The following is a 17,046-nucleotide window of genomic DNA, read 5'->3' as shown; positions in this document are numbered from 1 at the left end:
CGCATCCCTTGGGAGCTTGCAAGAATGCAAACCTCAAACACTTTGGGTCAGTCTTCATCTTTACAAAGGCCTGTGACTGATTAGTGTGTACCGCTGAGTTTGAGGGGGATGACTGAGTCAAGTGGTCTTTAAGTTATAACCCCATCAGTAAGTTGTGAGGACAACTCTCGGGTGTGATCCAAATTAAAAACTATCATATGGTGAGAGCATGAGAATACACTCTATGGTGAGAGTAAACATTGCAGAATGTTTGCTTTAGTGGTATACAAGAGCATGCATTGGCATATTGTGTAAACCATACTTTCTCGGTTGGTCATGCTAAGAAGCCTTTGAAAACCACTGAAGTTATCATCTGACCATTTCTCAAGGCCTCTGTGCTTTACCCTGTCATTGAGACCCACCAGAGCCCTATCTGTTCAGTAAGAGCCCTGTGCAGAGACAGAATCAGAACACACCTCTGAGTCCCCACCATTAGCACACAGCTCAAAGTGAAATAGGCCAGCAATGGCTATTAATAAGGAAATGACTTAAAAACTATCCCAAACCATTGCGTGTGTTCCTTGGATTAGAACATTTGTTAAATCTATTCTGCTTTTCCTTTTCAAGTCTTGACTCCAAGTTATCTTTGGGGATGAACTGTATTAGCTTTGCTGTTTTTTTTTTTTTTTCCTTTGCCACTGAAGAGAGTCTAAACAGCCTTACGTATGCATTTGTCAGTCACAGCACCTAGTGCAGAGTAGCATTGGGAAGCAAGGGCCCTGTGCTGTCTTGTTGACACACCTTCTTTGCACCATGGAGGCCTTTTATGTGATTCCCAAGTGGGGAAAAATGTGTGTATGATTGTGCTATGTTTACACAATCAACAAACACAGCGATTCTTGTATGTTCTGAAATATACCTTTATGAAAGATGGTTTTAGCTTTGTGGTATTTGACAAAATAACTTCTCAGGAAGTGTGTGTGGCATCATAAAGGCCCCTGCTTTAGGGTTTCCTGAAGAGTAAGCTTTAGTTAAATCTACTTTATTCAGCTCTTTCTGTATGCTGGAGAATTGTACAGGTGCACAATAGAGAAAAGCAAAGTTCTTGTTTCTGATGGCTGTGTGTGTGTGTTACACATATCGGTATGAATGTGTACATGCATGTAAATGGAAGCCAAAGGTCAATAAACGGTGTCTTTCTCAATCATTTTCCACATAATTTTTGGAAATAGGGTCTCTCATTGAACCCGGAACAAGCCCCAAGTGCCCTCCTGTCCCTGCCTCCACAGTGCTAGGATTACAGACACTTACTATAGCACCTGGCTTTTTACGTGGGTGCTAAAGATCTGAATGCAAGTGCTCATGCTCGTGTGGCAAACATTTTACCAACCAACCAGTCTCCTCAGCCCTCCAGGTTCCCTTAGTGTAGAAAGGAGACAGATAGATAGGTACTTAGTTCTCAGAGAGGCCAAAGCTCAACAAGGAAGCATGTGTCTCTGCTTCCTGAGAGAAAATACAATGTCATCAGCTACCATAACACCGTCCAGCCATGACTTCCCCACCATGGTGAAATGTGCCTCAATCCATAAACAGAAAACAAAACCAAACAACAACAGCAAAAACCGAAACCCAAACAAAACAAAACAAAAAACCTTCCTTAAGTTTCTTGTTTCATATAGATATTTTGACATACAACAAGAAAGTAATGGATGCACTATATTCAGTTGGCCAGGGGATGGCTCCTTATACCAGGACAAAACACAGGAGACCCACATAAGAAAAATAACTTTGTTATTAAGCATATACAGTCATACAAAAGCACTTCATAGTATTACATCCATGAGTATTGGACTATCAATTTGACTGATATATATATATCTGATATAAATAATGGACAAAGATACTAAAGTATATGACCAGTCACTGGGAAGTAAAAACGGACCCACGAACCCCTCAGGGACCAACCTCTGGGACTCTGACAAAACGTGCTGAGCTTTGTGAGGGGTATGTAGCCCAATCACCCTTTTCATGGTTTCTCTCTGACCATAACATTTGCAGATGTATATAAAGCATGCCATTTCATCTTTAACATTTGCAGCCTTTGTCTTCTTAGCCCAATAGAAAATTATCTGTGAAATGCTGTGAACATATGTGATTGCTGTGCTGGGAAACAATGCATCCGTTTCCATGAATACATGATGGATAACTTTAGGCAGCTCTATTCTACTAATTGTTTGGCTCAGATTCCAGCAAATAATTTTCCCCTTCAGAAAAGCTGTCTGACAGATCACTTTGCGGCTTGTGGGAGGTGGTGGCTAAGGCTGACTCTGTGAGGCAGCCAGAATAAGGGAAAAGGAGGGAAATGATGCTCAAAATAAGATAGGGAGTTGCTTCCTGAGACCCCCAAGATAAAATATGATGGCTGGTCTTGAAGAAGATCTGTCCCTAGGCCAAGGCTGTTCAGGACCTTGGAAAGAGGACATTACCTATCTGGACCTAGCTGGGTGCTCTACACCTGGTCTTTGGGTGAGGTTATACTCCTTTCCCTCGAAGGTCAATAAACACTTATTATTTACCTCTTAGATGATGGATTCTACACAGAAATATGACTTTAGTTAATTCTGTAGCAAGTATTGGAGAGTAACATAGAAAACAAGAAGAGCCAATATCCCCTTTGTTACCCACTCCTTTAAAAAAAGACTTTTACATTATCTCTGTGTGTATCTATGTGTATATATGTGCATGTGAGTGCAGATGCCACAGAGGCCAGGAGAGGGCAGTAGTAGGTCACCTGGAACTGGGGTTATAGGAGTTTGTGAGCTACCTGATGCAGGAGCTGGAAATTGACCTCTGGCCCTCTGGAAGAGCAGCAAGCATCGTTAACTGCTAAGTCATTTCTCCAGTACCCTACTCATTATTATATTATCATTATTATTATTTTGAGATAGGCTCTTGTATAGCCCAGACTGACCTCAAACTTGTTATGTAGCTGAGGCTGATTTTGAACTCCTGACCTGCCCATTACTGCTTCTCAGGTGCCAGGGTTATAGGTGTATACCACAGCATCTGGCTCCTAATAACTTTTTTTTTGGCACAGGAAAGCTAGTTTTCCCTTGGGAACTGGGAAGGGAGAATAGTTTTTCTGAACTAAAATGCATGTCTTCCTTATATTTTTTCAGTGAGTTTTTATTTATAATACAGAGGCAATTTATTGCTAAGTCTTACGTGTGGGGATATTAGAAAAATTGAACAATTCTACCAAAGGTTGATGGAGGTATTAAAAAACAAAACATTTTTTTTTTGTCATGAGATATGGAGTGATTCAGTAAATCTGTTTTGTACTGTCCTTCCTCCCAAAGGCCTTCCCATGGGATTTTGAGCAAAAGTTTGCTTAGATAGTAAAGCTTTGATTTTTTTTCTATCCAAGAGCTACATAAGCAATAATGCTTTTTTTTTTTCACTAAAATACCCCAATGATCTTGACAAGTAGAGGACATACTTTGGTCTCATAGTTAGTAGTCCAAGTTTTGAAAATCCGAGGTATAATGATTACCTAAACTGACATGGTCCAGCAGATTGAGGTTACCAAATACAGGCTCTTGTATGTTTTACTGGAGAGAATTATCTAGGGAGAGACTCATGAATCCCAGCTATTATGCTTGCACTTCATTCTTTTAGTACATTATCCTGGCCTCTGGCCCAGCGTGGAGTGTGCTTGTATTTTACCAGCATTCAGCAATAAAGATTATGTTTCTACACACATCTCACTGTCTAGAAAAAACAGAGGTTATAAAATTCCTCATAAAAAGGATGGACATAATCATTGCTCATAGAGCCTTGCATAGTTTTGAGACTCCATCCATCTACGCCCTTTAAACTCTGGGTTCTGTAAGCAGGCAAGCATTAAAGAGAGTCCAGCTGGGACTGGGCTGTGGTTGCGTCTATCTCCCCAGGAACCCAAGGTTGACAAGGCCATCTGGGGTGGGGCTCAGGTTCTGGAGAGACCGAGGGGGGAGAGGAGGAAGAGACAGCAAGCAAGCCATGCAAGTGTGTGTTTGCCTTAATCATGACCTGATGGTGGACAGCCACTGGGGATTTGGCATGAGTGGGTGGGAACCCTGCCTTTCTGATAGAAGGGGGTCAGCAGGCAAGCAGGGATGGAGGGAGGGAAGAAAGCAAGAGAAGTAAAGGGACTGAAGGAAGGAGGAAAGGGAGAGGAAGAGAGAGAAGAGAGGGAAAGAAGAGAGTCATGAGAGGGATGGGAGGGGAAGCGAAAGCCCATTGGGCCACCTGGGCTCTGTAGACAGATCCCCTTCTCATTGCTCAGGAAGAACGGATAGTGCAGGGTCATGCAAATCCCAATAGCAGTTTTCTCCTGACCAATTGTCACATAGGGGTTGGGAGAAAATGGGGCTCAAAGGCTATGGGGAAAAGCTAAAGGGAAACTTCTTAGAAATAAAGGGGGCACTGAAGGATAGCAAACAGAAGTGACCATGTGAACAAGATCCCTTGGGAAGCTCAAGAGACCCCAACGACATGAAGGAAGCTGGCCTCTTGTTCCTTTCTGGGAACACGTTTCCCTGGGGATCTAGAAGTGCTCTAGAAAGGACTCAGGGAGGCACGGGGAATGTGCTTCTCCCCGAGCCATCTCCACCTGGTCCAGGAGAGAGTCAAGGAGATCTAGATCGGGAATATTAACTAAATCGGGAGAAAATGGTGGGAAATTATGCCAGATTAGATAGAATTCCTTACCCTCCTCTATCTGAGACCTCTCAGCTGCGTGTTATTCCCAGGGCATCACTTAGCCGACTCTGGATGAGGACTCCAAATATCTTAAGAGCAGATTAACCTGCCTCTGGTGATCTAGCTTTAGTGAAACCCTTCTCCATGCCTCCCCGTCACCCTTTGCCAAGATTCCAGGCCAGCAACTTCCCTCCAGCCTTGATTTAGCCAGAATCAGGACCTGATGGCACCTCTGGCCACCAGTACATTTTGTACTTCTTTTCTATCCTTTTGTTTCTGTAACCAATATATTTGGTTACAGAAATATACATATATTTTAAAAAAACAAGACCAAAATATAGGATTCAGAATTTGAAATCTGTGATGTTGCTAAGGAAAAGTCATTTTTTTTTTAACCAACATCAATCTACTTTGTGCTCCTTCTTCATCCTCCCCTCAACTGAAGAGCCATACACCCGACAGCAGAGGGGGAATAGTCAAGTATTTTGAACATAACTTGCTTTTTAGAATGGACCTTATTACACCTCTAAGAGCCCACTTTGCCATTTTCTCCCTTTTGGAACTTTGTCCAAATTTAAGTTTCTGTGGGAACAATGAATTTAGAAATTCAGAAGCTCCAGAAAAACTAGGCTGTTAAGGAAAGCCACCCAGCAGCTCTTCAACGTGTCCTGTTGCCGGTGGGATGTGCAGGACACTTGGGAAGCAGACTAAAGAGAGAGGGCAGGAAGACAGCCCAAGGGCTTTAGGCCTCCAGTGGTAACTTTCCTCAGATGCTATGACTGGACAAAGCCATACTTTTCTCCTGGTGACATGAAGACAGGGATGTGCTATGGATAAAAGTTTCTGGGGGCCTCTGAGTCTCTTGCTTCAGTTCTTCTGGGGTAATCATCCCCAGAGCCAAAGTCCAGGGTCTCCGGGTAGCTGGAAAATTCCTGAGGTAGGGGGGCGTCCTCTGCTGAAGAGTGAGTCCGGTGTCCGAACACCTTCTCCTGCAGCTCGGTGATGTCGTTTCGGATGTCAGCCAGCACAAGCAGCAGGAAGTCGAAAGAACCCGGGGGTCCCTGTGCACACGGGAGGAATCAAAGCTGTGAAGTTATAGCTACTTGTCAAAGCAGCACCCTGCCGAGTTTGCTGCCTGTAAGTCTGTGGCCTGTGGATGGATGACTGCCTGCTAACCATCTCTGTAGCCTACATAGGGTAGACCTAAGGACTACATGAGTAGCCTGGGGGCCTCAGGATTGTCTTCCAGTCCCTCTTCTCACACACGAGCCCTGGTGACGCACACAGTCACCTCTCCTTTCTCAGGAGAGTTTCCAAAGAAATCGGAAAGTCAGAGTGGTGCTCAAGAGGTTAAGATTCTGCTGGATTTGAACCAACCTCTTCCAAGCTATGTGGCCGTGGCAAATGACCTGATTTCTTTAAGCTTGTCCCTCCCGTAAAATGCAGACTCAGAGGTGGACATGGGAAGAATGCAGAGGGCTGAGACAGAAGGAAGAGTTCAAAATGTTTTCTGCTCTTCTTTAAAAAATCAAGTTAAGAGCCGGACGGTGGTGGCGCACGCCTTTAATCCCAGCACTAGGGAGGCAGAGGCAGGCGGATCTCTGTGAGTTCGACACCAGCCTGGTCTACAAGAGCTAGTTCCAGGACAGGCTCCAAAACCAGAGAAACCCTGTCTCGAAAAACCAAAAAAAAAAAAAAAAAATCAAGTTAATATTTATAAGAGGAGGGGATAATGAAGCTGAGAGTATGTTGTTCCTTATTTGTCTAGAAAGACCCAACTCAAACCTTCCTTATTCTATTATTAGATATTCTTCATCATGTATAATATCTGGTAAGCTTTAATTTGTATGCAGTGCCATAGTAGAACATGGTGCTAAGAAAAACCAAAAGCATTTAAGCATGCCTGCTCTGAGTACATTAGAAGTTGAAAGGTAAAATCATTATCCACATTTAAAATGGATGCCACTCAGCAACTTCTACCTTAGAAGCTGCAAGAGACAACTTGACACATTTAGATGTAACATTCTGCTGTTCTCTGACCCTCACCACATACCTACAGGAGGTGTGACAAATTGGATCTCTTTTTGTAGATGAGGAACGAATGTTCAGAGATGTCAGGTAAAGCCCGAGTTCACAAAGCTAATAGGAGCAAGAGCTGAGGTGGCAACTAAGGCCTCTTGGTCCTTCTTCAGAGCACACACCCTCTCCTCCAGAAGGAACAGACTTGCTTGCGTTTTCATATATTTCTGCTCATTTATTAATCTCCTGGATATTGTACATACACATGGCAAATTTCTTTTTAAGCCCAGGGAGCCCTTTTGCTTTTTTATTGGAAAGAGTGGGCATAGCGCAAGTGTTCTGGGTTATGACAACACATGCATTTCTGTTCTGGTCCGTGTGTGTGTGTGTGTATGTGTATGTGTGTGTTTGAATGAGAATGGCACTCGTAGACTCATGTTTGAATACTTGGTTCTCAGTTGGTGGAACTGCTTGAGGAGGGTTAGGGGTGTTGGTATTATTAGAGGGCATGAGTTAGTAGGGGCAAGCTTGGAGGCTTGAAAAGCCCACACGGGTTATCCCTCTGCCTTGTGTTATGTAAGCTCTCAGCTACTTTCCCAGCACCTGCCTGCCACGCTCCCCACCATGGTGGTCATGGACTTGAATCCTCTGAAATTGTAAGCCAATTAAATACTTTCTTTTGTAAGCTTTTTTTTTCTTTTGAGAAATGTGAGAAGATTTTGGGACATTGGATTAGGAAAGTAGTTGAACAACATAAGTGGAGAGTTTAAAGGACCGTTCTAGTAGGAGCCTGGAAGGCAGTGCCCAAGTGGTCAGAGAGGAACAGTGTTAGCTGGGATAGAGACTATTATTTTGGTATTTCAGCAAAGAATGTGGCTGCTTTCTGCCTTTGTTCTAAAAACTTGCTTGAGGCAAAACCTGAAAAATAATGGATTAATTTCTTTGTCAAAGGAGATTTCAAGGCAGCCTGCTATTGACTCTGTTGCAAGGTTATTAGTAATCATTTTTGTGGGAGTTTCTATAGTGAAAATGAGCAAGCAGAGCAAAAAAGAAATGCAAAGTGTACACTTAGAAAAGAAAAAGAACATCAGGAAATTTAACATTGGAACCAAGGCTTTAGATGAAAACAGATAGAAAAGACCTGGAACAAAATGGATAAAGGGAGTAAGGTTCTTGGGGCAAGACCTCAACCAGGTAATCCTTTCATTTGTGAAAGAAAAGGCCTAAAGAATTGGTTGTCCCTAAAGAGAGACAGGAAAGAGAGTTTATGCGAATGTAATTCACTGAGGGAGCCGGCTCCATCCCAAGCAGTCAGCTGAACTTGGCAGCATCCGCCATGTGGTTTTGGTTTTAGAGTTGGGAAGGACATAGGAGTAAAGGGATTGTGGAGTCTTCCTCCACAGTTAAGCGGAGTTGCTCAGGCCAAATGTGTGGCTGGGGAGTCCCTGCATGGAGATCCTGAGAGGCCATTGTCTAAAGCTATGAAAATGAAGCCTGGATTTTGCTGGAAACCACAGGATGTTGGAGGTACCAAAGCTGTGGGGTGCCTACCAGGGAGAGCTACATACAGGGAGAGGAACCAGCCTGAGAGTAGTCAACAAAACTGAAGTTGCACTAACTACATTCTGCATTACTATACAGTGGCCACAAGCCTACTGGTGTTAGGGAGTGGAATGTGGCGGTTTAAATGAGAAGGACCCCTCCCGTAGAGTCATACATTTGAACCTTGGTTCCCAACTGGTAGAACTATTTGGGAAGGATTAAGTGTGGCTTTGCTGGGGGAGGTGTATCTCTGGGGGCAGGCTTTGAGGTTTCAAAGGCACATATTGTTCCCAATCAGTTCTCTGCCTCACGCTTCTGAATCAAGATGTAAGTCCTCAGCCACTCCTTCTGTGCCATGCCTGCCTGCCGCCGTGCTCCCCGCCATGATGCACAGGGACTCTAACCCTGTGAAATCTTAAGTCAATGTTTTCTTTTATAAGTTGCCTTGATCATAGTGTTTTAGTATAGCAATGAAAAAGTAAGTAAATTACTGTATGTATAGGTGCATGCGTGCAGGTGTGTATGAGCCCAGAAGTCAACTTGGTTGACATTCCTCAGACATTGTTCACTTTGGGTTTTTGTTTTTTGATTTTTTTTGAAACAGGATGTATTACTAGCCTGGAAATGCTGATTCTGTTAGGCTGGCTGGCCAGCAAGTCCCAGGGATGCCTCCATCTCTGCCACCTCAGAGCCAGATTACAAGTGCACTCTACTAACATTGGCTTTCTCACATGTACTCAAGGGACTGAACCCAGGCTTCCTTGCCTGCATGTCATGTCCTATGCAGACTAAGCTGTCTCCTCAGCCCTCCTTTCAAAAGTCTTCTGATGGCACTTGGAAATGGGTTCCTGGCATGGTGACCTTCAGAAGTGATATTTCACATACAGATTATCAAGATCAAAGAAAAAGTAACTTCAGAAAACAAATTTTAAAAATCCAAACCAGCTGCTTAAAGTATCTACAACTTTCCTCCTGACTACAGACCAGATTGCCTGAGTGACAGCCAAGGAGGGTGAGCTTCTGCTATTAAGAGCCGCTCTCATATGCTGTGAAATAATCCTTTTGTACACTCTGAAGATGTGCTGCTCTCATTGGTTCAACAAAGAGCCAACTGGCCAATAGCTAGGCAGAAAGAGGTGAAGCAGGAGACTGAGACTGGGCAAATACTGGGAAGAAGAAGGATGCTATCGCCAGCCAGACACAGAGTGAACAGGACATGTAGAGAGTGAAGTAACAAGCCATGAGGCACGTGACAGCACATACATTAATAGAAATAGGTTAATCCAAGGTGTAAGAGCTATTTAGTAATAAGCCTAAGCTAACGAAGAGTATTTACAAATAATAATGAGTCTTTGTGTGGTTAGTTGGGAACTAGCTGGTGGGACAGAAACTTTGGCCTACACATACATTTTAAAAAGGTGTTTACACATTATTTGTGTGGGGAGATGTATATTAGGCCTATGGAGGTCAGAGGACATTTGTGGCAGTCAGTTCTCTTCTTCCAACATTTGGGTCCTGGAAACTGAACTCAGATCATCATTCTTGATGACCACTGCCTTTACCCACTGGGCTATCTTGCCAGCCCCAGCTCCACCATTCTATGAGTGCCACACTCACGAGAGCATCCTCACTGGGTAAGAAGGACAGACAGGGCAACTTACCGGAGACCCTGGAGGCCCAGGTGCTCCTCTCTCCCCCTAGAACCGAAAGGTAAGGGTTAGCATTCTTGAGCACTGCTGTCTCTGGCTAGACACCCTCCACCCACAACTATCCTCCTGCAGGACATAAATTTCGAGTCGAAGCTGGGCCCAGGGGACCTCTTATTAGAACTGGCAAGCTTAGGCCGAGTAGCTCAACTCCTGCGTTCTCACAAGGCTGTGTATTTCCCAAGCAGCTCTGATAAGGAATCCTGCCTCTCTAGGCAGTGTGTGAAACACCAGTCTTTCTGAAGTAAGACACACACGCTGTTGTTGGCTCTCAAGAGGGAAGCCAGCACTTGTGTAGAATGGAGCTGTGTGTGGTTCGCCACTTGAACGAGGGAGGCCATTCTATAATACACAGATTACCAAGACACACGAGTGTGGTTGTAACTACACAGAGAGGCTTACGTCACCACACCCAGCCTGGAATTCATTTCCCCCCAGTGTTGCACGTGCTCTGACAGTTTAGGATTTTCTAGCATTAGAGACTGTGGGGCTTGCCATTCTCAACTTGTATATCTGTGTTTCAACTGGAAAAGATAAATGGGGTTTGCCGAGCTTCATTAGATGCCCAAGGGGGTAGAAACACCTGTAGCTATTAAGACCTACCTTGGAGCCATGTTTTCCTGGTGCTCCCGGTGGGCCCTAGAAGACACAGCATCTGATTTAACTAAAAAGGAAATTACAGGACAAAAACGTGTTTCCCCCCAGTATTACATGGATCACAGAGGATACTGACCACAGGGCCCCTCCGGCCTTGCTTAATGTGAGACAGGTCGGGGGATGGTCCCATAGGTCCCATTGAGCCCCGTGGGCCAGGCTGTCCAGGAGGGCCTGGCATACCAGGGAATCCAGGGCTCCCCTTGGGTCCTGGTGAGCCTGTAATCAAGAACATCTTATTAGTGCTTGCCCCTTAATAAAGACAAATACAGAGTCTAGGCGTCACTGGAGACATTTGTCTTGTAACTCTGCTCTTTGCCTTGTGGCATTTATACTAAGGTATTCATGGAAATTTAAACTCGACACAATTTAAAGTGACTCCACCTTTCTGTCTTTTCTTAGACCTATTTGTTCAAGTCAGACACTTGAGAATCTTTCTGGTTGCACAGCCTCTGTAATCATCCAGGGATCTGCTTGCTTTACCTCTTTAAGCCTGGCCTGCTCCATGTCTCTCTATCCCTGGATCACAGTATGTGATATTATCTGCAGCGTGCTTAAGAGTACAAGGTTTTGGGTTTGGGGAGATGGCTCAGGGGATAAAGTGCTTTCTGCATAAGAATGAAGACCCAAGTTCAGATCTATGGTACCCATGTAAAAGTGTGGTGTGGTGGTCAGCAATCTCTCTGGAATGTAAGATGAAGACAGTGATATAAAAAGACACCAAAAGGTTGCCTCTAGCCTCCATGTGTGTGCACTCACACACACCTACACACTAGCAGAATTTTTTTTTAACCATCAAAGAGACCTACATTTGAATCCTTGACAATTTGCTTGAGATCTTTGAGCCTTAGTCTCTTATCTCCAAATTGGAATAAAAGTCTCCAATATACAATGGCTGCATTAGATAAAAATCTTAGACACACACACACACACACACACACACACACACACACATATACACACATATATACTATGGCATAGCACCTCACCCACAGTAAGTGCTAAAAGTCTGCCAGGCCTCTACCTTTCTTATGTTCGTCTCAACTCTTGCCTCACAGCTGGTGCCCCTGCCTCCTACCTGTATTGTTCACTCCTCACCCACTCATCCTTTGAAGGTCAGTGGAGTGTTTCTTACCTATAGAAATCTCCTACCTTTAATCATTACCAGAGAAGCCTCAACCCCCGTACGATGGGGAGCATAAGCTCTCTCCTGTAGACATTATTTATACTTGCTGCTTGTGAGGAAATGATAGAAGATCCTGTCTTGCCCATGGTTTTCTAAAGATGAGTGTAAAGAAGAGGTCTTACTTATTCAAGGCCCAGAAGCAGAAGACAAAGTGACATTGACTTCCACAATAATTGTCTAAAAGGAACCTATTAGTGAAGAACAGACAAGAGCATAGAGAATTGTGTAGGAACCACAGAGAACCAAGCATACAGAGGAAACCCACTGACGCTCAGCACAGAGGAACAACATCCTACCATTGGGTGGATTTGAACATTTGAAGACCACAGAGCACTGAAGGTAAAGATCGTGACAATAAAACCCCAACCTGACTCAACTACTCTAGGATGGCTTGACTTCCTGTTACAGATCTGACAAGTGAAGAGGAGGCCTGCTTCAGAGAGTGATTGCCAAGTTCCTCAGGGTCTGGTGTTTATCTACAAATGTGCAGCGTTCAATAAAGAGAACGGACACGCATAAATAAGCAAGAGCAAACAAACAAGCAGCCACCAAGTGATACAACAGTACGCAGAATCAGACTCTGCGGTGACTCGCATGGAAGCCAGACACCAGGTTATATCATATGGCTAGCTCTTAAACTCTCCCAGGGCTCTGCAAGGAGCTGACTTTGAAAAGACAAAACAGCACCATGGCCTCCTTTGCTCAAAGTTCAATCTCATACTCGCTCGTTCTCATCTTTCTCCAAGGCTCTCTTCACCTGGTGACCCCTGTCCTTTCCCAACAGATCCTGAGACGGTGTGTTGCCCAGCCTCCTGTTCTTCTGCTTTGTGTGTACCCCACTGAAACACAGCAGACCAGTACCCCAAGTCATCTCAATTCCCTTCCCTGTGAAAACATCATGGATCACTATGCCCATGGGCGTGTCTTCCGAAGCAACTGATGCCTCTGAATATTCCTACTATTTAAAAATTTGGAGACTTTCTGCAAAAAATCTGGGTCTCTGACTGTGGTTTGAAAAGAGAACTAAAATTAGACCTGAGTTCTGCTGCTGGCACAGTGATCTGGAGCACCAGCAGTGTCCTTTTAGATGAAGCCTGTGCTCTGTGCCAGTTGGGCTCCTCACACAGTCATACTCTCACCAAGACTGCCTGTTGGATCTCTGTGGACAGTAAGTTTGCTGTCTAAGGTTCTCTTTGGAGCCTTGTGCCAACAGAGAGAGCATTGGGCATACTTAAGAGCTAGCCATATGACCATTTTTTTGTACCTGGTTGAAGATAGTTGCTACCCAACCTTTTTCAAGTCATTTTACCATGGAGGTTGATGTGGAAATCTGTGATGTTTCCTTACCTTTCTAGACAGAGTCAGAAACAGCCACATTGGATTGGGTTGAGCTTGCAATAAAGGAAGGGGTACCCTGGCACTGCCATTTGAGACATTCATGCAGGTTATAGACTGTCACATGACAAGGTCACCAGGAAATGCCTTTCTACATGAGGGACACAAATGTTCAACTGGAGGGGCTGAACCTTCATGCGGACTAGAGCATGCTCACTTGTGACTCTGAACATTGTCCAGGGACGATATGGGGAAAGGGTGCAGGCAATTAGAGTGTATAAAATGCTTACTACAAAGGTTTTTATCTTAAAAATGTGTGTGTGACTCACAGGTGTTGGGCGCCCTCATAAGGCTGTGTCGCAGATCTGCAGAATGCTTTTGTCATGTAAGGATGCATCTCTGTGTACACAGAGCTATTCTCGAGTGCTGGCATTTCAGGTGTCCTCTAGCATGCCTGGCTATGTCTGTCTATTCTAGAAATTTGGTTAATTTACTTAGCCTAATGTCTCCAAGACTAGTCCATGTATCATGTTAAAAGGTAGAATATAAGTTCATTTGTATGTTTTATATATATATATATACCAATTTCATGACTTTAGCCACCCACCAAAGAGCAAATGGATAGCCTCTATTGGCCACTGAAGAGCGGTGTCATGGACATGGCTACTTGGAAGCTTCTTCAAGACCCTGCTTTCCATTCTCTTAGGGGGGTGTGTACATGAATAAATACATGACATGGGATCACTGATCATATGAAGGTTCTAGTTTAAACATTTTAAAGTGATCTCACTACTTTTCCACAGTGACTACATTATTTTACATTTTGCAATTTTCCTATATTTTTTCTAGATTAGTTAGCTTTATTGTTGCTGTGACCAAATGCCAACTGAAAAGCCCAGGAAGCAGATTTAATTTGGCTCATGGTTTCAGAGTTATCAGTCCACCATTGTGAAGATGACATGGTGGAACTCACAACATAGGAAGCAGAGAAGCAGGCAGAGGAGTGCCAGGGACAAGACACATCCTAGGAAATGGCCCCAGAGACTTGCTCAGATCTCATCTCCCCACACTATGGCACCAGCAGGGCACCAACCCCAGCACACGAGGACTTTGGGGAGATACACTTTTTTTTTTTTTTGGTTTTTTGAGACAGGGTTTCTCTGTGGTTTTGGAGCCTGTCCTGGAACTAGCTCTTGTAGACCAGGCTGGTCTTGAACTCAGAGAGATCCGCCTGCCTCTGCCTCTCGAGTGCTGGGATTAAAGGCGTGCGCCACCACTACCTGGCAGGGAGATAAACTTTATCACCAAACCTCAGACCAATGCTTAACTTTCCCTTGCCCTTTTCTTCTGATAGCAGTGGCTATCTTACTGTGGTTTGGGTTTGTATTCTTCCAATGATTCATAATACTGAGCGATTCTCGAGGCTTTGTTGGATGTTTGTATATATATATATATATATATATATATATATATATATATATATATATGAGGTGACTATTCAACTTCCTTGTCCGTGTTTGAATCAATTTGACTTTTATTGCTACTAAATTATTATGTTTAAAACATATTCTAAATGCTAATCCTTCACTAACGTAAATGGCTTGTGGACATTTTCTCCCTTTCCATAGCCAGCCCTTTGGCTTCTTCCAGTGTTTCATACACACGCGTAAGTTTTTAAGTTTGGGATAATCTCACTTCTGTCTGTTTCTACTTTGGGGAATGTGTCTATGAAATCACTGCTGAATCCATAGTATGTCACTCTTTTTATGACTTCAGTGTTCTACATTTAGGTCTTCAATCCATTCTGAACTAACTTTTTCTGTTTGGTGGAGGCCAGGGTCGTTATCCTGCATATGGGGGAACACCAGACTTGACTGCACTTTAGATAATTGGCCCCATGAGAGCACAGGCTGTGTCTTCATCATCCCCCCTCTCCCAGAGAGGTGCATGTCAGTAGATGGCTTAGAAAGATTTCCTGTTAAATGGGGAGACTGGTTGATTGCTTTGCTATACTTTCTCCTTTGAGTTATCCTTGTACTCATCACTAGCCCCTCCTAACAGGACACAGTAAATGCACAGAAAAATTCCAGGTTCTGGAACCAATGATGTTAAGCTTTTCATATGTGGAGAAGTCATTTCTAGTTCACAGAATAATTAAGGCAAATTTGAATGCTCCATTCAAACATGTCTCATGTTCCAACTCTCAATACCCATTCCTGGTTATGTATTGCAATGGTTTATTTAGGAAGGGGGGGGTCAGATTGCTCCTATAATTATTCTATTCCAAGAGCAGAAAGACAAGCTAGGGGTGAGATGTCACCTGCAGTTACCTAATCAGTAAATGTTAGCAGTCAGTGTATGCTAAGTGCCTTTAAAGTGTAGGACCTTGGTATGCGGATGGAAAGCCCTTGTCATAACAGTGGAGACCAGAGAGCTGGAATCACCTCTTATCTCCAAAGCCAAAGTTCAGTCTCCTGTGCTGTGGCTTCAGTATGCAGTGTATGAAGGGCTCTGGGTGGAAATTCTGTTTAAAGGTGAGAAAATCTCATGAGCTCTCTAAACACCCTGATACATCTCAGTGGAAAGCAATCCGACTAGAAAAAATCTGAGATTTTCTTCATGTATTGCAAAAGCCCATTCATCTTCAATGCTGCGGTTCCCTGAAGGACCTTGGACAGCTCACACCGTGTTTGAAACCAGATGGGAGAACCAGAAGGCAAACTTGTCAGCCTTTTATTAACAAAACCAACAACTAATGGCTCCCCTCTTCCTGAACATGTCCTTGTTCTAGTGATGTATAGACTAGCCCAGAGATGCAAAGCAAGAGCACCCGCTTACAGAGGGGCTGGGGCCGCTGTGACAGGAATCACAGTGATAGGAGGTAGCCACTGCCTACTTAGAAGAAGAGGATGCCGGTGTGAGAAAACTGCCATGGAGGATACTCAGGTCATGAGGTGAACATCAGGATAAACCAAAGTCCTGGGTCAGCTCTTCTGTGTGAACTGAGCCTCAGGTCAGTAAGGGGAACTGGGGGTTAAGCCACAAGCAGACAGAAAGCACAGAATCATTTGGAAAGAAATCTGAGCCTTCCTACTGATCTTTGGATCTAAAGCTTGGCCAGCTCCTTCCCTTCCTGATAGTTTACCAATCTTCCTTCACCAGTTCAATTCCCTGATGCCAACCTCTGACTTCAAACTACACATTATTTCCCTGCAGCCTTGACAATAAAAAGCTTCTGCGGCCTGACTTGGAGGGAGGTGTATACCTTTCTTTATTTTGTTTGTTTCTTTGAGACAGGATATCATTCTTCAGGCCATACTGACCACAGCACTCTCTTGCCTCAGCCTCCTCTATAATCTGCTAAGATTATAGATGCAAGTCTGGCTCACTTTCCTCTACAGTCATTGTATGTGTTACATCTTCCCAGCTAGAACATCAGAGGCCAGAACCAGCACACTGCTGGGTTGATAACGAGGGATAAGACAGCCATGGTTTAGTCACCTATTAACACTGATATCACTTTTATTGGTGTTAAAGACTCTACTGATCTATGTACAGAGAGATTCATGATAAAGTGTAAAATGCCTCAGAACTTTAAGAAATAAATTGTCACTATAAATCTTCTGATTAAGCAAGGCTGAATCTCTGAGACCATATGTTGATAGAAAGAAGATGGCCATGCAGAACAGAAGCTATGAGAGATGTCTGAGATGCAGCCCTTGAATGGGAAGTCTTGGGGGAAGGAAGGCAGTTGGTGGATACCTAGAGCTGGTACAGGGGGAACATTGGTGGTCCATGGCTCCAGGGAACTTTGTGGATGGGGGAAACTTCCTGTATTGTAAGGTTGGTATGGAGTATAAGTTACAGGGGAGTCTACACTTG

At 43.9% G+C, this 17,046-nt stretch overlaps 1 protein-coding gene across 2 annotated transcripts in view; it reads right to left on the bottom strand.

Annotated features, from left to right (window-relative positions):
- Nucleotides 1-1,794: 1,794 nt before the first annotated feature.
- The window catches only part of Ccbe1 (collagen and calcium binding EGF domains 1), a 225,404-nt gene continuing 210,152 nt past the window's right edge, over nucleotides 1,795-17,046 (bottom strand). For both annotated transcript variants that reach the window (XM_041639319.1, XM_041639320.1), the window contains 4 exons: nucleotides 10,723-10,862; nucleotides 10,593-10,628; nucleotides 9,945-9,980; nucleotides 1,795-5,783 (listed from right to left, as the gene is read on the bottom strand). In XM_041639319.1, the coding sequence (XP_041495253.1) occupies nucleotides 5,550-5,783; nucleotides 9,945-9,980; nucleotides 10,593-10,628; nucleotides 10,723-10,862 (446 nt within the window). In that variant the 3' untranslated portion in view covers nucleotides 1,795-5,549. The remainder of the gene's footprint in view (nucleotides 5,784-9,944; nucleotides 9,981-10,592; nucleotides 10,629-10,722; nucleotides 10,863-17,046) is intronic.

The sequence above is a fragment of the Microtus oregoni genome, unplaced genomic scaffold (genome assembly GCF_018167655.1).
Source record: "Microtus oregoni isolate MIOR12 unplaced genomic scaffold, Mior012 000057F_ref0000458, whole genome shotgun sequence".
Lineage (NCBI taxonomy): Eukaryota > Metazoa > Chordata > Mammalia > Rodentia > Cricetidae > Microtus > Microtus oregoni.
The sequence above is the reverse complement of the archived record's forward strand: the minus strand, read 5'-3'. Positions and strand labels throughout refer to the sequence as shown.